Source organism: Astatotilapia calliptera, chromosome 14, assembly GCF_900246225.1.
Source record: "Astatotilapia calliptera chromosome 14, fAstCal1.2, whole genome shotgun sequence".
NCBI classification, from domain to species: Eukaryota; Metazoa; Chordata; class Actinopteri; order Cichliformes; family Cichlidae; genus Astatotilapia; species Astatotilapia calliptera.
Window position 1 is genome coordinate 16,012,841 of NC_039315.1, and position 20,890 is coordinate 16,033,730.

Consider the following 20,890-nt stretch of genomic DNA (forward strand, 5'->3'; position numbering starts at 1 on the left):
AATGTGCTATAGGTGATAAATAAAATAGACATGACAGTCAACACAAAGGTTCAGATATTTTTCATGTGCAAGTTGGAGATATATTTTTTATTTCCTAAAAAATAATTTATCAAACAGATAAATTAAGATTCGTGGCTAAACACGTTTGGCTTTTCAAAACACGTTAACATTTAAATAACATTAAAAGAAAGAAAGGGGACAAATAAATAAATAATGCGTTTTAAGAGAAAACTTAAACGTTTGTGATTTTGGTACTTCTGGGCTTCCGTAAACCCGGAAGCAGTCGTTTCACAAGCAGCTAGGGTCCCGGCGTGACTTTCACCGGGGTGTCAGCAGCACCGGGGTCATCTAAACAGGGCAATACTACGACCAAGCTGTACTCCACTGAGCTGTTGCCGAGATGAGGGTGTTAAAAGCGGGCATGTTTTTAGCTAAAACGCATCTTTCGGCGCGAGGAACCGTCACACTTAAAAAGGTAATATTATCTAACCCGGGTCTGCTGACTTGACCTCAGTCCAGTTTGTTTCACAGTCGGTAGATCGAGTGAACTGTGATGGTTTCATATCCTCAGGTGCTCATCAACAGCTGCCGGAGCTGCTCCTCCGGTGTCTTTCCAAGCGAGAGGATCCGCAACATCGGGATCTCCGCTCACATCGACTCTGGGAAAACCACCCTGACCGAGCGCGTGCTCTACTACACCGGCAGGATAGCAGAGATCCATGAGGTGAGTCCGTTTCATTGTCTTTATCAAGCTCCTTTTTCCGTTTAGGTGAGGCTCACGAATGCTTTCCCTCACCTGTGTTGTTTAGGTGAAGGGGAAAGATGGCGTTGGAGCCACTATGGACTCCATGGAGTTGGAGAGACAACGAGGCATCACCATCCAGTCAGCTGCTACATACACCGTGTGGAAAGATTACAACATCAACATAATTGACACGCCAGGTAATTAGACATACACCTAGTAAAAATGTAACTCATTACTGTGGTGCTTTGTGTAACTACAAAGTAACGTTTGCTGAGGTGAGCTGCACAGGTAGGGTAATTTAGTATTACCTGTTCATTAACTGTCAGTAAATGGTCAAAAATGAATCGACAGACTGATCCGCACTCACTCCAAAGCAGTTTTTACCTCTTGCTCTGCTACTAGTGCAGAGGAAGTGAGGTCAGCTATGAAGATACTTACCTGTGTAGGTATTGAGATGTCTAGGAGAGAAGACAATGGACCGTTTTGACCAGATTGTTTAACACAGTCTTGGAGAGTGAGAGGATGCCTGAAGAAAAGAGAAGTGTATTAGCATTGATTTTCACAAAAAAGGGTGATGTGCAGAGTTGTAGTAACTACAAAGAATAAAGTTGATGAGCCAGACCGTAAAGCTAGGGGAGGGAGTTGTTGACACTAGGTTAAGAACAGAGGGGATGATCAGTGAGCGCCTTAATTTTTAAAAAGAGCTCTACAGATATGATATTTGATTTTAGAGGGTTGATAGAGAGGTATAGAGGAGGTCAGAAGGAGTTGCACTGTGTCTTTTTTGGATCTAGACAAGCATTTGATGGGGTGCCAAGAGATACCGAGGAAGTCAGGAGTGACGGGGAAGTATGTGAGGGTGGTGCAGGACATGCATGAGGACAGCAAGGCAGTGGTGATGTGTTGTAGGAGTGACAGATGGGTTTGACTAGGCCCATCCAAAACCTTCATTTTATTTATTTATTTTTTGAGCCAGTCAGAGGGGGAATTGCTGGTGTGTTCTGCTGAAGAACCCAAGTGCTCTTGAGCTTCAGGGCACAACTCATGGTCAGACATTCTCCTTCAAGATTTTCTGCAAGTTGTTCAAGTCGCTCCTGAAGCAGCCTCATTTCCCTATGTTTTTTGGCAAATGTGAGAAGAGCCTTTGTGCCTTTTTTTTTTTCCCCAACTGCTTTCTTATTGTTGAGTCATGAACTTTGACCTTAACTGAGGCAAGTGAGGCATGCAGACATTTTTCTGGGTTTTTTTGTGACCTCCTGGATGCGTTGTCAGGGCACTCTTGGAGTTCACCACTGTTTTCTCCATTTGTGGATGATGCCTGTCATTGTAGTTCACAGGAATCCAATATACAGTGGGGCAAAAAAGTATTTAGTCAGCCACCGATTGTGCAAGTTCCCCTACTTAAAATGATGACAGAGGTCAGTAATTTGCACCAGAGGTACACTTCAACTGTGAGAGACAGAATGTGAAAAAAAAAAAAAAAAATTAAAAAAAAAAAAATCCATGAATCCACATGGTAGGATTTGTAAAGAATTTATCCGTAAATCAGGGTGGAAAATAAGTATTTGGTCAATAACAAAAATACAACTCAATACTTTGTAACATAACCTTTGTTGGCAATAACAGAGGTCAAACGTTTACTATAGGTCTTTACCAGGTTTGCACACACAGTAGCTGGTATTTTGGCCCATTCCTCCATGCAGATCTTCTCGAGAGCAGTGATGTTTTGGGGCTGTCGCCGAGCAACACGGACTTTCAACTCCCGCCACAGATTTTCTATGGGGTTGAGGTCTGGAGACTGGCTAGGCCACTCCAGGACTTTCAAATGCTTCTTACGGAGCCACTCCTTTGTTGCCCGGGCGGTGTGTTTTGGATCATTGTCATGTTGGAAGACCCAGCCTCGTTTCATCTTCAAAGTTCTCACTGATGGAAGGAGGTTTTGGCTCGAAATCTCACGATACATGGCCCCATTCATTCTGTCCTTAACACGGATCAGTCGTCCTGTCCCCTTGGCAGAAAAACAGCCCCATAGCATGATGTTTCCACCCCCATGCTTCACAGTAGGTATGGTGTTCTTGGGATGCAACTCAGTATTCTTCTTCCTCCAAACACGACGAGTTGAGTTTATACCAAAAAGTTCTACTTTGGTTTCATCTGACCACATGACATTCTCCCAATCCTCTGCTGTATCATCCATGTGCTCTCTGGCAAACTTCAGACGAGTTTGGAGTCTGACTGTTTGAGGCTGTGGACAGGTGTCTTTTATACAGATGATGAGTTCAAACAGGTGCCATTCATACAGGTAACGAGTGGGGGACAGAAAAGCTTCTTACAGAAGACGTTACAGGTCTGTGAGAGCCAGAGATTTTCCTTGTTTGAGGTGACCAAATACTTATTTTCCACCCTAATTTACAAATAAATTCTTTACAAATCCTACCATGTGGATTCATGGATTTTTTTTTCACATTCTGTCTCTCACAGTTGAAGTGTACCTCTGGTGCAAATTACTGACCTCTGTCATCATTTTAAGTGGGGGAACTTGCACAATTGGTGGCTGACTAAATACTTTTTTGCCCCACTGTAAATGGCTTTATAACCATTTCCAGACTGATAAATGTCAATGACTTTGTTTCTCAGCTTTTGACATGATGTGACATGATGTGTTGCTTTTTGAGATCATTTAGCATCACTTCACTTTGTCAGACAGGTTCTGTGTCAGTGATTTGTTGATTCTACAGTAGAAATTAGACTTGTTTGTGGGTAATGAAATTGAAAAGAATGTCGTTAGACAGTTAATGATGTAACGAGGCAGGGGATAATACATTTTCACAGCACTGATGTCATTGGTTGGTTTTCCTTCTGTCCTGATCAGTTTATTTGAGTCACGCGGTTCAAAAACACAAAACAAAAACACACATCCGATATCAAAATCGGTTGATATTTTTGTTTGTTTTAGCTCTTTATAAAACTGCAACAGCATCAAAATCCAGCCTTGCTCAGGCTCTTCTTTAAAGCCTTTCTAGTATTCAGGTAATATTAGGCTTTATTTTGTTGTGTGGTTTGCCACAGAAGCCACGTGAATTAAAATTAAAGTGTGCTGTAGTCTTCGCACCTTAGTGGTGTTGTAGAGTGAGGCGTGATTGTTTATTTGTAATGTATTTTAAACATTTTTGTGCACCTGAGGATCTAAAGCTGCTCACATTGTCTGTTTTGAAGTGGAAAAGTGATTCAGAGCTGATGTAATTGTAACTTTCCTCCACCAAAAATTTAACAGAGGATAAAAGTTGAAAGAACTTTGAATGTTATAGTCTCACGTAAAAGCCAGACATTTTTTTCTCAACAGAGAGTGTCAGTGGCCCCGAGTCATCTATGTTGTATGTTAGCATTTCTATCATTTAATCAGAACCAGTCATGCAGTTGCAACGTCCCTGCTTTGATCATTTTTTTTCTGTCAACTCTTTAACAGCGGTAGAAATGTGAAGGGGTGTGAAGGCACATTTTCAGCACTTTCATTTTGAGTGCGTCTGAACTCGATGTGCCTCACAGGTCACGTGGACTTCACCATCGAGGTGGAGCGTGCGCTGCGCGTGCTGGATGGAGCCGTGCTGGTTCTGTGCGCGGTGGGAGGCGTCCAGTGTCAAACCATGACGGTAAACAGACAAATGAAACGCTACAGCGTCCCCTTCCTCACCTTCATCAACAAGCTGGACCGAATGGGCGCCAACCCCGGACGAGCCCTGCAGCAGATGAGGTACGGTTTGTACACACACGTCACCAGTGTTGGTCAAGTTACTTGAAAAAAGTAATCAGTAACTAATTACTGATTACTTCCCCCAAAAAGTAATCCCGTTACTTTACTGATTACTTATTTTCAAAAGTAATTAATTACTTAGTTACTTTTTAAAAACACGATTTACAACCTGAATAGGTGATAAAGTGATAGATCTTTCAGCCCAATTCTACTTTTTCTGCATAATCCATCATACAAAATGTAATCAAATGGAAAAGTCTCTTTTTAAAACTTTTATAGTTTTATTAATTTTAATCTTTTAACTTTATGCATCAAGCAAAAATTTAATTATATGCAACATTCTCTGACTTGAAGAAATTTGTTTAATATTTAAACCTATTTTCTGCACATTCCAGCACATAAAATATTTTTTTTTTTTTGTGTTTACACTCACTCTTTCAAATAGATGCAAGTAAAACACAGCAGAAAATAAATAAAATCAAAGACTAGCGGTCCTGTTGCTCTATTTTCACCTGTACAGCAGGAGTTGGGTAGGCGGAGGTTTACCCTGGTGCAGGTGTGCCGCAGCGGTCAGTGGAAGGATACGGCAGTTTCTCTGTGAATTTTCCATTACGTCATAGCGCACTCGGAGCTTGCTTGGAAGTTTAGGGGTTTTTTTTCGCTGTAAAAAGAAGTTTTCTTCCCACGCACAATGCTAATGGACACTAATGTTTTTGTCACTTTTTATGGAATCAAACTCAAAGTAAGGTCAGTACTTCCACGCTTTAAACGCTGCACGCTCATACTCTCTCCCGCACTCGATATATGATCCATTGTTGATCTGCACACAGCTGTTGTCACGAACGTGGCACTCGCTTACGTCACTGTCATGAGACATTCTCGCAAAAAAATCACGGTTTTAGTAACGCAGTAACGCAGCGTTCCTACGGGAAAGTAACGGTAATCTAATTACCGTTTTTGCAATAGTAATCCCTTACTTTAATAGTTACTTGAAAAAAGTAATCGGATTACAGTAACGCGTTACTGCCCATCTCTGCACGTCACATAGAGAGAACAGTCAGACGCATCGGCATGTTTGCCGTTACACCACAGGGCTGAGGACTGAAGAATAACGTGTATGGACTGGATGAGCAAACAGCTTTGAAAGGCTTTGAGACGTCGGTAGAAAAACTGAGGAGAGATTAGTTCTGCCACCTTTACAACCTACGCAAAATTGAAGCATAAACAACTTATCTGAAACCACATCTTGACCTGGTGTGCATAACAAGCATAAACGCACAGTATGCTCATGGTGAGAGCATGCTTTAAAGACAAGTTATTTAAGGAGTAGCTGACTTCCTAAGGTCTCACTTGCATAGGCCCATGTTCTCCAACATGAATGTCCTCTTCAGGCACCACGATTGGTGCTTTAAGCAGTTTTTAACTGGATAATAATACAGATTAGGTGATAATTGTATTAACTTATCAGCAATGTGTGTATTTAACATTTCCATTACCAAACCATGTGACTTAATTGTACTTATACTTTTAAGATATCAGCTGAGGGGCCACAGTGACCTTCTTGGATGGACCTGGGTGCCTTTAAAGGATGTATTTATTATAGGTTGCAGTTTAAAAAACAAAATCATAAACTCCCTAAATCCTTAGAGGTAACTTGAAAGTGACACTGTAGTTGGACTTTTATTTTTAACTCCATGTTTCAGTCTTTGGATCTTTAGCCAGAAGAATCCCTTGAGAAAATGTAGACCAGTCCTTGTATCTCAGCTTTTTCATGTCTGACACTGACTGTGTTAAGTGTTTCATTAATGCAGCAAACACAAAGACTAACTTCTTAATCAATAATACAGCTTGTAAATGCAATAAAACAAATATATTTAACCCATATTCCACATTGCACACTAGATTGCAGTGTAGTAATCAATATTTTTCCCCCGTTTGTTTGCACATTTGGTGTATTCAACGTTTCTTTTCCTGGACTTTTATTATTTTATTAGTTTGCATGAAATCAAAGAGCAGTAAAATGTGAGAATATACAGGAGCTCTTTAGGTTCTTGCAGTAAGCAGCTGTGTGTTTCTTTCTTTGGATTTTTTCGCAGTTTTAAAGAAATTTTCTACTTTTTTTAAGATCCAAACTGAACCACAACGCAGCGTTTGTGAACATCCCCATCGGGCTAGAGGGGAACATGCGTGGCATCATTGACCTCATAGAGGAGCGGAGCATGTATTTCGAAGGACAGTTTGGGTAAGATGAATTTATGTGTAAATGGGTGGTTTTTATTTTCCCTCTGCCATGAATTAGACTTAAGGTCAGCTATTGTACAATTAAACTGTTGCGATCTGCATCAGTCCCATAGAAATTGTGGATAAGACCAAGTTTCCTTACGAGTCTGATCTGTATAAAATATTTAAAGCTGCGTCGTGCTTCCTGCAGGCAAACTATGCGCTATGATGAGATCCCGGCAGATTTTCGAGCTGAGGCCGCAGACCGCAGGCAGGAACTGGTGGAGTGTGTCGCCAATGCTGATGAAATCTTGGGAGAGATGTTCCTGGAGGAAAAAATTCCAACCAAAGATGATCTGAAGGTTTGAGAGACCAGTTTGTGTGAAATCTAACAGTGTCAACTAAACTCCAACAAAAACAAACAAACAAAAAAAATCCTCAATTAAACCCGCTGGTATCTGAGGTATAGTCACTAGTTATTGGTCATTTCATTAGGTACGTCTGTTCAACTGTTTGTTAATCTGAATATCTAATCAGCCAATCACATGGCAGCAACTCAGTGCATTAGGCATGTAGACAGGGTCAGGATGACCTGCTGAAGTTCAAGCTGAGCATCGGACTGGGGAACAAAGGTGATTTAAGTGACTCTGGATGTGGTATGGGTGTTGATACCAGCTTGGTTTCAGAAGCTGCTGATCTCCTGGGTTTTTCCTGCACAACCATCTCTAGAGTTTACAGAGAATAGTCAGAAAAGGAGAAAACATCCAGTGAGCAGCAATCGTCTGTGTGTAAATGCCTTGTTGATCCCATAGGTAAAAGATCAGTAGGGCAACAATAACTTAAATAACCACTTGTTATAACCAAGAAATGAAGATAATGAATGTACGTCACATTGAACCTTGTAGCAGATGGGTTACAGCAGCAGAAGACTGCAACTGACGGTACAACTTACATGAAAAAAGGTGCTGTGGTCTGAGGACTGTTTCTGCTGTGACATTCAGATGGTCCGAATTTGACATAAACGACATGAAAGTATTGATCCATCCTGCTTCTTATCAGCAGTTCAGTTTGGTGCTGATGTAATGGTGTGGGGGATACTTTGGCCTCTTAGTACTATCTGAGGAATGATTAAATGCAGCAGCCAACCTGAGTATTGTTGCTGACCGTGCAGGTTCTCTTTATGACCACTGTGCACCAATCTTCCAGCAGGATAACACATCATGTCACAAAGCTCAAATCATCTCAAACTGGTTTCTTGAACGTGACAATTAGTTCATTGTACTCAAATGAACACCACAGTTCGCCGGATCTCAACCTAGTAGAGCACCTTTGCGATGTGGTGGAACGTGAAATTCACATCATGGATGTGCAGCTGATAAATCTGCAGCAACGTTGCGATCCTCTCATGTCAACATGGATGAAAATACCTCAGGAATGTTTCCTGTGTCGTAAAGAATTAAGGCAAAAAGTAGGTCCAACCCAGTACTGTCAAGGTGTACCTAATAAAGTGACCGGTGATTGTATTTCAGACTTGATACAAGTGGTGGCGATCCAAAGAAGCAAACATATCTGAGAGTCAGTTTTGATCAGTCCGGAAATACCAAATTTGGCATCACCAGTTACCCCAAAGTTTGTATAGAAATCCTGAAAATCATTCAGAATTTTCACATCCAAATTTTGAGATTAACATTTCACATCAGCGAAGAGATAAAGGCATTTGTCTCAATCAGTTTTCACCTCACTGCCTTCCAGGCAGCAATCCGCCGGGCTACGGTGCAGCGTCTCTTCACCCCAGTGTTGGTGGGCACAGCGCTGAAGAACAAAGGTGTCCAGCCTCTACTGGACGCCGTCCTGGATTACCTGCCCAACCCCAGTGAAGTCAAAAACTACGCCATCCTCAATGAAGAGTGAGTATGAAGAGGAACGTCAGTTTGCATGCAAAGTGTCCTGAAACTGTAGATTTAAATCAAAATCAGATTAAAAGTTGTTTGTTTTTTTTTTCCACTAACATTGGCGGGTTTTTCCACTCTGTTAGAGATTCCACTGAAACCAAAAAGATTCAAATGGACCCAACGAGAGACTCTGCAAACCCCTACGTTGGTCTGGCTTTCAAACTGGAGGTGATTCAGTTTGACAGAGAGCATCTGTTCTGTCTCATGTCCTCGTGATCTCTCTATTTCTGCACATTTGTGCAATAGAAATACTTCAGTTTGCCATGTTCTGCTATTTCCTGTCTTTCAGGCCGGGAGGTTTGGTCAGCTGACGTACATACGAGTGTATCAAGGCTGTCTGAAGAAGGGAGAATATATTTACAACACACGCACAAGCAAGAAAGTCAGAGTTCAGAGGCTCGTGCGTCTTCATGCTGATCAGATGGAGGTGAGAGCAAACCGGCGTTGCGTCAGCAGGCTGTGAGAGGTCACAGTTTTCCATCTGTGGTTTGCACATTAAACAGCAGAGCAGCATGACTGGTCAGAAAGATTGGGTTCCTCTTTTTGGCTTTAATCAAGTGTGTAGATATCAACCACATCCCCTGTGACAACAAAACAACATGTTTGCACCCATCTTCTATCAAAACAAGATGTGAAACTGTTTTTTAGTCATTCCTGTCATCATTTTTAAAAAACAATCATCCTGCTTTTTGTGCTCTCTCTCTGCTTTGAAAGGATGTGGATGAGGTTTATGCGGGAGATATCTGTGCCCTGTTTGGAATCGACTGTGCCAGCGGAGACACTTTCACATCCAAGACAACTGCTGACCTGTCCATGGTAAGAAGCAAAGGACACCCGAAAGACAAAGAAACCTGCTTCTTTTTAAAGTGTTTTTGTGCCTCATGAGAAGCATCTTCATTTGATGTCAATTTTTAACACCCACAGGAGTCCATTCACATCCCTGAACCTGTCATTTCCATGGCGATGAAGCCAGCCAACAAGGTAAAAATACTTGTTTAACCTGAAAGACGTGCCTTTTATTATAACTCTAGTCTTAAATCCACCTCTTTGTCACTCCCTCTTATTATTAATTCCTCTTGTGCGACTGAACAGAACGACCTGGATAAATTCTCTAAAGGAATCAACCGTTTCACCAGAGAAGACCCGACGTTTAGAGTGCATTATGACACTGAGAGCAAAGAAACCATCATCTCAGGCATGGGCGAGCTGCATCTGGAAATCTACTCACAGGTACTCAGACAGGTTGCACGTTTCATGGGACATCTCATCAAATCCATTATATAACGTGGGGATAATTATTTCATCTCCCTGCTGAATCTGTAAGTTTACTCACTTAAAAAGAAACAAACGGGCTTGGATTGGTCTTGTAGTCCATTCCAGCCTCGTGCAGGTCCACACTCTTCTCCCTGTTGTGCATTGGAAAGAAACTGATTGTGTGGACAGGTGTGCTTTAAACACACAAGTTGATATCAGGAGTCTGTAATTGATTGACTGATTGTAATCTGTGTGCCCAGTTTGGATGAAGGGGATCGAATACTTGTTTCGCTCAAGGACATTCAAATCAATTTCTAATGTTTATGTAACAGATTTGTTCCGTCTCTCTACTTTAGAAACTACTAGAAAAATTAGGCTGTTAATTTCTTTGTGAGCAAACTAACAAATTCAGTGAGGGAATCAAATAATTTAGTGAGTGTCTTTGGCCTTACCAGCGTTGCTTTATCTCAGGCTAATTTTGGAGTTTGGAGTAAAGTACTTCAGTAGTATTTCCATGAAGGCTTTAATTCTGCAAATTAACAGATCTCTGTTCTGAGTAACCTTTATGATCTAATCCAAGTTTATTTTTGCTCTTTTTCTCTCAGAGGATGGAGAGGGAATACAACTGCCCCTGTGTGATGGGAAAACCCAAAGTAGCTTTCAGAGAGACGATCACCAGTCCCGTACCGTACGTCCTGATAGTCTTTGTCCTTACGCGCACGCACATACAAGCACGCACAAAATACTTTGTCATTGTAAACAGTTTATTTAAGCTAAAATAGACCAAACACAGACATTTAAAACAATTTCAGTATATCATATACTTATGAGTTAAAGCATTTAAGAGTGTAAATTCTAGGTTTCAGCAGTAGATCTGTGCCTAGTGCTTGTAGCGTCATCATGAAAAAACAACAACAAAAAAAACCCATTTATGCGCCAATATTTGACCCCACAAGATGTGAGGACAAATAAGTGGTCTTGGCTGTGTGATGAACACCCACAGATTAGTTAGTCTTTGGAGATTTTTCCCTTTCATGGCGGTGAGGCAGCCGCTTCATCTGCACCACTTTAACCCCCTCTGCAGGAGACCAGGTAAACAGCATCTTCCAGTGAATGATTTCCTGTATCGGCACAGAAAAATGTCAGTTCAGCGAGATCTCTGGATGCAAAAATGTGGCTCAGATTGAATAGCAAAGTTTAGCATGAGTGCAGTAAAGTGCATGTTTAATTTACTCCAACACACCACAAGTACCAAATCTATTAGTATTATAAAAAGTTTTATTTTAGCATTTCAGGCTTTTTAAAGGCATTTTTTAGCCAAGTGTCTACCTGGGACACCATTTCATGCAGCAGTGTGTGACAGTCAAACTCCAGGTGGTCCTCCTCAGTTGTCTGTAGGAAACAAAACAAAAAAATTTTTTTTAAAGGCTTAATACATTTGTTTATATGGCCGACATAACCTGTCTTGTTTTACCACATGAAGGACTTTTATTGACAATCTGTATGTATTCAGTAAATCGTGCAGACATGGGGCTTAAAGGGGCTTAAATTTTTGTAAAGCACCTACCAGCTGAGTGATGTTGGCCACCTGAGCCACGTTGTACAGAGTGTTTTCAGTGGATTCATTCAGCATGATGAAGCTGGAGGCCAGAATGCCCAGATGCCAAAAAGGCTTCATGTCGGGCTCGATGTGACCGTGGCTGTCTGAGGGAAGTTTAGAGTTCTCAGTTACGTCTCATCTCTCAAGCGTCCTGCGTTCATGATGACAGCACTTGTGTTGTCAATGTTTAGAGGAACACCGCAGCACCGACAGTGTTGAAATGTCTGAACGCAACTGTTGTGCAAAATCTGACTTTCAGTGTTGATTGGGTGGAACTGCAGTAGCTTGGACAGTTAAGCCTGTTTTATTGGACTTACCTGGTAAGTACTGTGCAGACATCAGGGTTTGGTTGGTCTTGTATTTTTGGTATAGAGCCTCTTCTTGAGCTTTAATGTCAATTTTAAGGAGCCCCTCATGCGAGGCTTTGACTTCAGGTGGCTGTTGCCCTTTTCCTTTTGGAAAGAAAAGCTCTGCAGAGCAAGTCTGTGTAGTCTGAAGGAGTTAAACAAAACAAAGTTAGCAAAAAACGAATAGTAAAGGCATTCTTAGTGAGCAAGAAATGGGAGTGGATGTAGCCCAGATGAGTCGAGGTTGCACCACACCATCATACAAGCTAACATAAGCCTCCTTTTATAGGCTGTTTAGTCATTCTTGTCAGACCTGCTCACACTAAGCCAGACGCTGTGAGATTGTTTACCATACCTAAGATTTATTTGTAGGATCTTTCAATAGGCAGCAGCAAACACAGATAACGCTGTGTTTGGGAGTGGGTGAAGACATTTATTCAGATTACCTCCACCCTATTTGAGAGGTGGATCATTACTCTTTGTGGTTCTTAAGAAGCTGCAGCTGCACCCCCCCTCCCTCCTCCACCATTATGTCTTTTTTCCTCACATTGTGGTTAAAAGAAAAAGAGAAAAAAAGAAAGTCCTACATTGGTTATGATATCATTCACCGAGAGCTCCAGCTGATACTTTCTTCCGGAGTCTGCCACATCCTGAAAGAAAAATTGGAAATTCAAGTTGTTGTTGTTGTTGTTTTTTATTTACAGTGGCATATTCACATATTTCAGTGTTGAAGGTCAGCTGACCTCTGCGTTCCCACTGTGGACCGTCTGCACTCCGATCAGCCTGAATGGTGAACCGTACCGGGTGTTGAGGTAGTGTTGGACCACCTGAGCTGCCCTCCTGGCAGGGTAGTGATTTGGGTTCAGCTCGCCAGTTGCCATCACATCCTCCTCGGCTCCCTCCTCTGTCCGTGCCTTTATCTGTGGGTGGAAAGTGGAGGGAGAGGGAAAAGGAGTGAATGAGAACAGAAGATGGTTATTGTGCAGGGCTTCCAGTTCCTGGAGGACTTTGATCTTTAGGTGTGAGCAGCTATGTAGACAAACACAGCTTTGCACACAACAGCCACTGAGCAATACAGGAAAGAAACCATGTGTTTTCTTACAGGGTGAAGTGATACGCAGCTGTGAAGTGTCCCAAACTGAATTAAAGTGGGGAGTGAATCTCTGCCAACTGGAATGTTTTTTCCCCTCACAGTCGGTGTTCCGAGTCAGCTGCTCCTCGCGCAAATGGAAAGATAACTTCCCACTTCCTCTGACAGTAGAGTTCACTGAGGACTGCCCCTTTTTAAAGAGACAGAGCCCTTTTTAACACTTCCTCCTGACTTTAAAAAAAAAAAAAAAAAGCAGCGCTTTACAGCAAACAGACCTCTGCAAATGTTTGCAACTTAGTAAAGTAGGTCAAATTTGGTTATATAGTAATGGAGAGTTTCAGCTTCAGTTAAAATATGAAGGAAATGTTCACATTTTAGTGGATAGAGCTGGAGCTTAAGTATACTTGGTATTGGTACAATCTTATATTTGGAGTAAATTAGAGATCCCCAACAGACATATTTATAAATGCAATTTCATCAATCATCAGAAGTACTGAATAGTTAAAGTTACATCTCATCTTTCCTCATTAAAACAGCCTAGGATATGCAAATACTTTGTTATAAACCCAAAATAAAACTGTACATTCCAGTACTTAAACCTACTTTAGTTTCTTAAGAGTATTCTTGGTTATGTTGGTTCTTTGATTTGATTGGTGCATACATTTGGATCATCTACTTCCTGTTGTGTCGCTCTATGTTAACAAGTGTTCCCCCCACTCTCTCGTAGATTTGACTTCACCCATAAGAAGCAGAGTGGCGGCTCCGGGCAGTACGGTAAAGTCATCGGGGTCCTCGAGCCTCTCGAGTCAGACCATTACACCAAACTGGAGTTTGAAGATCAAACTGTTGGAACCAACGTCCCAAAGCAGTTTGTGCCAGCTGTTGAAAAGGCATGCAAACACTTTCACGTGGTCTCACAGAATAAGTTTTAAACACAAGTGGAAGCGATTCCAAATTTAAAGTCTCGATTTTCTCCCTCCTTCCCCCATCGTGCTGCAGGGCTTCAAGGACGCCTGTGAGAAGGGCCCTCTGAGCGGGCACAAGATCTCAGGAGTCCGATTCCTCCTGGAAGACGGAGCGCACCACATGGTCGACTCCAATGAGATCTCCTTTATCCGCGCAGGAGAGGGCGCTCTAAAACAAGGTGAGGACGCCCTTCTGTTTGTTTTTTCCATTTGTGTCCGATTCAGCTGAAAAATATCTGGTTTATGTTGCCGCTGGGTTCACCGTTTTCTCCACAGCTATGGAAAAGGCCAACGCAGTGATCCTGGAGCCAATCATGTCCGTGGAAGTCGTTGCACCCCAGGAGTTTCAAGGAGCCGTCACTGCTGGAGTAAACCGCCGCCACGGCGTCATCACAGGACAGGATGGGGGTGAAGGATACTTCACTCTTTATGCTGATGTAAGTCCAGTAAATATAAACGATACAGTGCTTATCTCCAGTTTCACCCGCTTTCTTGTCCTGCTTTAACTCGAATGTCATCCTGTTTGTTCCAACAGATCCCACTAAATGACATGTTTGGTTACGCCACAGAGCTGCGCTCTTGTACTGAGGTAAGTTCAAAAACATACAAAACCTGACGGTCAGGTAATGTTGAGGAATGAGTTCAATTAAAGTTTGTTTTTCAAATGATATCATAGACCATATGGTAGGTGTTTAATATGAGGTAAAGCCTCCTGTGGATGTGGTGAAAGTGGTCACTCGTCTGTGCAAAGACTGTATAAGTATTCAATCTGTTGTCAAAGAACTGCCCTCCATTTTTGGACATTTGCAGCGGTTGCGTTTGGCTCTGATAAGCATGCTGATCCTGCATGTCCCAGTCATCCTCGACAGGAAACTTGTTACAACATAATGCTGGTCAAGGAAGCATCTGGATATGCTCCTCATCCAGGAGGGCCTGCACTACTCTGGCAGCGTGGAGGGGTGGGGGACATCTTTCTGCTGAACTAGCTGCAGGGTGGGGGTACTGCCATAACAATGACTGGAGCTCATCTCAGGACGTCTGTCCAGTCACATTTCCATCAAGAACAATCAGATCAGAGCTGGTGCTCTAAGCAGAGGCTTGAACACGCATGTATGACAGTATGCAGTCTGCTGAAGCCTCCGCCTGCTATGTAGCCCATTTGTGCTACTTTGATAGCCTACAGCTGGAGTTCACAGTAAAAACTGGAGGCTTCTTGGATGAATGCGTCAAGTGTGTTGATCAGGTCCTGGATTTTGGCAACTAGATATGGTTCAAAGAATTTTTAGCGAGAAAGATTAGATGGATTGGAGATGTGCATGGACAAAAATAGAGGAAATTCTTGGAATCAGACATGGTTTGTAGAAGAAGACAGCTGAATTGCTAACATGTTGTGTCATTGTTTATTCAGGGGAAAGGAGAGTACACCATGGAGTACAGCAGATATCAGCCCTGCCTGCCCGCCGCACAAGAAGAACTCATCCACAAATACTTGGAGGCTACAGGACAGCTGCCAGCGAAGAAGAACAAGTGGAAGAGCTGAACTCATCATTTTCTCCTCATCTTCAACCACGGCTCTACACAAAAACAAGATTTTACTTTCCTTTAGTTGTTTAATCCCCCCTCCTAATGTCTGCCTCACGTGGAAAGACTATTTATTACCTGCATTTTAGCAACAGTTAAGTCTGCAGGCAGCGTTTAAGCTCAGAGTTTTGACTTGAGCTTATAATGGCTTTTGTACTATGTACAGAAAGGTCTTTATGTTATAATGATTGCAACAAAGACGTATTACCTTCAAGTGTACTTGCATGAGTGTGTGTCAGTCATTGCACAATAACATCTTGGAAACATTTCATCCCTCCCTTCAAATCCAGCTACTAAGCAACACAAACCACAGCACAACAGTCGTCCACCGGGTTGCTCCTCACCTGCTCAGATTCATCCGCCGTCTCAGGTATGCTGTTGGGATGAGCTGACGTGTCCGCTGAGGCAGTCGGAGGGCTGATTGTCACGTCGGGAATCCCACTTACTCCCATTAACACAGCCAGAACGACGACGAGCCTCATTATTTCAAACGGACGCTGGGAGAAAACAGTAACGACTTCAGTGGAAGAGCGCAGGCGGGGAAATGACTGTCCTGTGAGAGTGGAGTTATGTAAAGAGGAGGAGGAAGCAGAGAGAAGAGACTGTCCAGATCCTGCTGTCTTCCTGCAGCAATCTGTATCCAAACAAACTGCTCCACTTTATCTGCTGTGCTCTCAAGCTGCAGGTGTGATTAATCAGAAAGCTTGGCGCTGGGCTGCTGTTTGTCACTTAAATTTGGGGGAGGAAGACTTTTACTTTGCCAGATTAAACATGTTTCTGCCCAATATCAGCTTGCCAAAGGAAAAACTGAAAAAATGTCTAAAACTAGGTGGTCTGCACTTCACATTTTGTGAACAATAATTTTTTTTAATAAAACAAATGCTTTTGTTGACCTTGAAAGCCATAGTTCAGGAAACACATTTGGGACGTCCCCACAGACGTCACTGTAAGATTGTTTCTGTCGACTTTTATCCCGTTAACTGACTGGGAGAGGAAAAAGAACAGATTGGACACAGACCTGTGGGACAAAATGGACTGTTGCAAAGAATAATCTGACACTAATTCACAGGAACAACCCTGATAGCATGTTCTAGCTCCTGGGTTTGCTATCTAAAAGCTCTGGCTCCCATTTGACTCATTGTGTTTGTTCACGGATTAATCAATGAAATGGAAAATTAAATACTGCTTTTCAACAGCTGCCATTCTTAAATATTCAGTTTACTGACGGCAAATGAACGATAATGGTTGCATATTAATTTTCCATTGACTGGAAAAACAAACAACCCACTTCCACCGGACAGCAAAGGAAAATGTCTGGTTCTGGGAAGATTGCAACAAAAACAACACAATACTTTAGGAAGTGAAAGATTTTTATTGCACGCCTTCAAATTAAAACGTGACACATCAGAAAAATCTATTTTGCCACTTGTGTGCACGATGTGATGGAAAATATGGTGGACAGAAGCTCAGCGAGTGCTCCACCTTCTCAGTGTCTGTCCAACACTTCAGCTCAGTCCTGAATTCTTTTCCTCTGTGAACTTGAATGTTTACTTTTTATCCAAGTGACAGTTATGACCTGAGACGCTGAGCTACTGCTCAGACTCAACAGGCCTCAGTTGGTATGTTAAAGTTCATAATAGCATAATTAGAAAAAGACTGAACAAGTACAATACAGCTTGGTTGGAAGGGTTTCCAGAAGTCTCTTGCTTCTAAAAAGAAGGCAGCACAGCTTAGGTTTGCAAAGCTGCATCTGAATAAGAACAAGAACAATGTGCTTTGAACAGATGGAGATGTTTGATCATAATGCACATAAAGCACCACGTTGGGACAAAACCCAGAAACCTCATGCCAGCTGTGACCACAGTGGTGGAGGGATGGGGAAAACTGAGCGATGTCTTTAGAGTTTTATCTTCCTTTTGCAGACCTGAGGTGCTTCAGTGAAGTGTTAGCTCTATATTTGTGTCAAAATCTGAATTTTATGAAATCTGAGAACATTTCAGTCTGCACAGGTCCAAATAAGTGAAGCATAATATAGGAAACAGTTAATAAACGACTTGTATCACAAGTTTAAAATCTACATTAAGACACAGAGCACATCTCAGCCAGCTTGCTCTTCTTCCTCCTCTTCTTCACAGGAGTCACCTGTTGGGAAACTGCTGCACTTTGAGCATCATGTCTACAGCTCCCCCCCTGCTGTTTTCTGTGTCCTTCGTTGTTTGTTTCCAGCCAGACGTCCCGGGGCAGATTATCGATGAGCTCGTAGAGGGTGAAGATGCTGAAGCAGATTTCGTCGTAAGCTGTTTTGGTACCACACTCAAACAGGCAGGCGAAGGCCACAGCAGGTGGGGCTCCAGGTGAGGGTGACAGCTCCAGGTAGGCCAGGTCAGAGTATGCGCTCGGCCCATCATAGATCACCCAGGGGCCACGCCAGCTGTCTGGATCACGGGGGAAAAGGCTGAGGAACAAGCCCAGGTTTTTGCGTGCAGTCGTCCATGTTGGGTGGGAATATACTACCCACGTAGGAGTCAGGAAATCCGGAGGGGCTTCATGAGGAGGTGGGATGGAGCTGGTGGTGCTGGAGCTGTTTGCTGACACTGAAAAGGCTACAGAGCTGGTACTCGACTTGGAGAGACTGGACTCTGTGGTGCAGGATGTCCAGTGTCTGGAGAGCCGTACAGGTCGCTGTAAATCGTTGCTAAGACTCTGACACAGATTTAACGGGGCAGGAAATCCAATAATACTCCCATGACAACCATTTCGAGGCTCCACCAACCGCTGCACCAGCTGCCCCTCCTGAAACACGGCTCCATCATCCAGACTGAGGGCCTGCACTCTGTACCCGAGAGGGCTTCGAGCATTACAGTATAACACGTTAGTCCCATCCTCTTCGTCCACAGACACCATCTGACACTCCACGGTCTCTGGTCCTGGGACCGCCTCTCCAAAGCGCCAGGTTCTCCCGTGGGTGTCACTGTGAAAGCAGAATGAGTGGGGAGTGGTCTGGCAGAGGTGGCCGAAGCACTCTTTGCACTCGATGTGGTAGGCGTAGGCAGGAATGAGCAAACGGCCCGACTTCAGCTGGATGCCGTGGCCCGGGCCGAGAGCGAAGGTGGCCCATTCTGCCAGGAAGGAAGCAGAATTGGGACTGTGGATTTTGTCATCTTGTGACTCTTACTTAGATCTTTTTGTTGAAGACAAAGAGGCTGTTTCCAATTTAACTGGAGATAAATAATACCACAATGCTTTTTCGAATGAGCCTCACCTTTAATAGTGTCTCCTATGACCTTCTTGGTGAGGTCGGTGACGGGACTCCAGGTGTCGCCATCATCAGTGCTGGAGACGTAGCACAGTCTGGTCACGTTCTTCCCTGTCACCAGCTGATAGGACTCTGAGGTGTGACCCAGAACAGCGATGAAGAACAGAAAGAGAGTGCCCGTGAACTCATCGTAGACCGGGCACGGGTTCATGGATCGGTGGCCTGGCAGGAAAGCAGTGCCCAGAACACGGATGTCCTCCCACTGCAGACAAACGACGATTGAGAAGAATCACAGGAGACACAAGAAATGATGCTTCTCACGTCTGTTTGATTTTACTTAAAATGCCTGTTCAGTCAAATTACAAAACAAGAGTTAAAAAAAAGATTTTAATTATTTAATTTTTTTTTACAAACTTCATATGCGACTGGGGAGAGTGCCCGCCCTATGGAAGACATCCTGCATCGTCCCGGTCCCCAAAAAGAACCGGCCCAATGAGCTGAATGACTTCCGACCGGTGGCACTGACGTCACATCTTATGAAGACTCTAGAGCGGCTCTTCCTCAACCTCCTCCGACCACAGGTACAACATGCCCAGGACCCACTACAGTTTGCATACAAGGCGGGTGTCGGAGTGGAGGATGCCATCCTGTACCTCCTACACAGAGCCCACTCACACCTGGATGGGGGAAAAGGCACGGTCAGGATCCTGTTTCTTGACTTTTCCAGTGCCTTTAATACCATCCGGCCCTGTATGCTTCAGGAAAAACTGAACAGGATGGAGGTGGACCCCTGCCTGGTGGCTTGGATCTCCGACTACCTCACCGACAGACCACAGTACGTCAGGCTGAAGGACATCACGTCTGACACAGTGGTCAGCAGCACAGGAGCACCACAGGGAACTGTGCTGTCCCCTCTTCTCTTCACCCTGTACACCTCTGACTTCTGCTACAACTCTGAATTATGCCATATTCAGAAGTTTGCAGATGACACGGCCATCATGGGGTGTATCTGGGCTGATCAGGAAGAGGAGTACAGAAGTCTGGTGAGGAACTTTGTCGCATGGAGTCACACAAACCACCTGCAACTCAACACCTCAAAGACTAAGGAACTGGTTGTGGACTTCGGGAGGTCCAGAGAAGGTCCACTGCCGGTTCAGATAGAGGGGGAGGAGGTGGAGGTGGTCAACAAGTACAAGTACCTCGGGCTGTGGGTGGACAATAAACTGGACTGGTCATGCAACACAGAGCACCTGTATAAAAAAGCCCAAAGCCGACTGTACTTCCTCAGGAGGCTGAGGTCTTTTAACATCTGCAGGAAGCTCCTGAGGATGTTTTACCAGTCAGTGGTTGCTGGAGTACTTTTCTATGCTGTGGTGTGCTGGGGGAGCAGCACAGCAAAGAAGGACTCATCCAGGCTGGAGAAACTGATCAGGAAGGCTAGCTCTGTGGTCGGCATGAAGCTGGACACTCTGGTGACAGTGGCAGAGAAAAGGACATTAAAGAAACTGCTGGACATTATGAACAATGCTGGGCATCCTCTGCACACGGCCATTAACAACCAGAAGAGTCTGTTCAGTGACAGGTTGCTTCTCCCCAAGACAAGAACTAACAGACTTAAAAACTCCTTTGTCCCACACGCCATCAGACTGTTTAACTCCTCTCTGGAGGGGAGAGGGAGGGGAAACAGGAGGACAAAGGAGGGGGGAACAACTAAGCTGTAGTGCCTCTGCACCTCACTGTACAATACCTTGTGCAATACTTTTTGTAAATAGTCAACAGTGCAATAGACTCAATACTTGAAATGTGCAATTCACTTGTATTTTTATTTTTTATTCCTATTTATTCTATTTATCCCCTTTGTATATTTTATTTATATTTGTCTCTGTATTTATATATGTGTGTGTGTGTGTGTGTGTGTGTGTGTGTGTGTGTGTGTGTGTGTGTGTGTGTGTGTGTGTGTGTGTGTGTGTGTGTGTGTGTGTGTGTGTGTATATATATATATATATATATAACAATTCTGTAACTGTAACTTCGGTCGTTGCTGTGCTTTTTTTTGGAAGTCGAATTTCCCAGAGGAACCCACCCGAGGGATTAATAAAGTTCTATCTTATCTTATCTTATCTTATCTT

The 20,890-nt window shown here is 43.3% G+C and overlaps 3 protein-coding genes across 5 annotated transcripts in view; 1 reads left to right on the forward strand and 2 right to left on the reverse strand.

The window, feature by feature from the left end:
- Nucleotides 1-175: 175 nt before the first annotated feature.
- gfm1 (G elongation factor, mitochondrial 1) lies at nucleotides 176-15,724 on the forward strand. Its single transcript, XM_026191519.1, has 18 exons — nucleotides 176-475; nucleotides 572-724; nucleotides 810-942; nucleotides 4,292-4,496; nucleotides 6,622-6,738; nucleotides 6,928-7,078; nucleotides 8,469-8,623; nucleotides 8,752-8,836; nucleotides 8,958-9,095; nucleotides 9,383-9,484; nucleotides 9,593-9,649; nucleotides 9,761-9,898; nucleotides 10,528-10,610; nucleotides 13,687-13,849; nucleotides 13,959-14,103; nucleotides 14,201-14,361; nucleotides 14,460-14,513; nucleotides 15,333-15,724. The coding sequence occupies exons 1-18, from the start codon at nucleotides 401-403 to the stop codon at nucleotides 15,462-15,464; spliced, it is 2,247 nt and encodes a 748-aa protein (XP_026047304.1). The 5' UTR covers nucleotides 176-400; the 3' UTR covers nucleotides 15,465-15,724.
- lxn (latexin) lies at nucleotides 10,666-16,152 on the reverse strand. Of its 2 annotated transcripts, none has more exons than XM_026191524.1 (7): nucleotides 15,850-16,152; nucleotides 12,613-12,789; nucleotides 12,457-12,519; nucleotides 11,840-12,014; nucleotides 11,490-11,626; nucleotides 11,252-11,314; nucleotides 10,666-11,043 (listed from the first exon to the last, which is right to left on the reverse strand). In XM_026191524.1, the coding sequence occupies exons 1-7, from the start codon at nucleotides 15,985-15,987 to the stop codon at nucleotides 10,927-10,929; spliced, it is 870 nt and encodes a 289-aa protein (XP_026047309.1). In that variant the 5' UTR covers nucleotides 15,988-16,152; the 3' UTR covers nucleotides 10,666-10,926. The 2 variants fall into 2 exon arrangements, with proteins under 2 accessions (XP_026047309.1, XP_026047310.1); XM_026191525.1 differs by lacking the exon at nucleotides 15,850-16,152 and adding an exon at nucleotides 12,972-13,151.
- Nucleotides 16,153-16,737: 585 nt separating this feature from the next.
- Nucleotides 16,738-20,890, reverse strand: part of neu4 (sialidase 4) — a 7,949-nt gene continuing 3,796 nt past the window's right edge. For both annotated transcript variants that reach the window (XM_026191520.1, XM_026191521.1), the window contains exons 3-4: nucleotides 18,768-19,023; nucleotides 16,738-18,624 (exon numbers count right to left, since the gene is read on the reverse strand). In XM_026191520.1, coding sequence (XP_026047305.1) covers nucleotides 17,585-18,624; nucleotides 18,768-19,023 — 1,296 coding nt within the window. In that variant the 3' untranslated portion in view covers nucleotides 16,738-17,584. The remainder of the gene's footprint in view (nucleotides 18,625-18,767; nucleotides 19,024-20,890) is intronic.

What these genes read in the sequence shown, in the direction of transcription:
- gfm1 (XM_026191519.1), top strand. Translation starts at nt 401, where the DNA reads ATGAGGGTGTTAAAAGCGGGCATGTTTTTAGCTAAAACGCATCTTTCG. An exon ending in CAACATAATTGACACGCCAG is followed by an intron (nt 943 to 4,291) that starts GTAATTAGACAT and finishes TGTGCCTCACAG; the next exon opens with GTCACGTGGACTTCACCATC. An exon ending in CGAGCCCTGCAGCAGATGAG is followed by an intron (nt 4,497 to 6,621) that starts GTACGGTTTGTA and finishes ACTTTTTTTAAG; the next exon opens with ATCCAAACTGAACCACAACG.
- lxn (XM_026191524.1), bottom strand. Translation starts at nt 15,987, where the DNA reads ATGAGGCTCGTCGTCGTTCTGGCTGTGTTAATGGGAGTAAGTGGGATT. An exon ending in CGGCGGATGAATCTGAGCAG is followed by an intron (nt 12,790 to 15,849) that starts GTGAGGAGCAAC and finishes TTCCACCCACAG; the next exon opens with ATAAAGGCACGGACAGAGGA. An exon ending in TGGCCAACATCACTCAGCTG is followed by an intron (nt 11,315 to 11,489) that starts GTAGGTGCTTTA and finishes TGTTTCCTACAG; the next exon opens with ACAACTGAGGAGGACCACCT.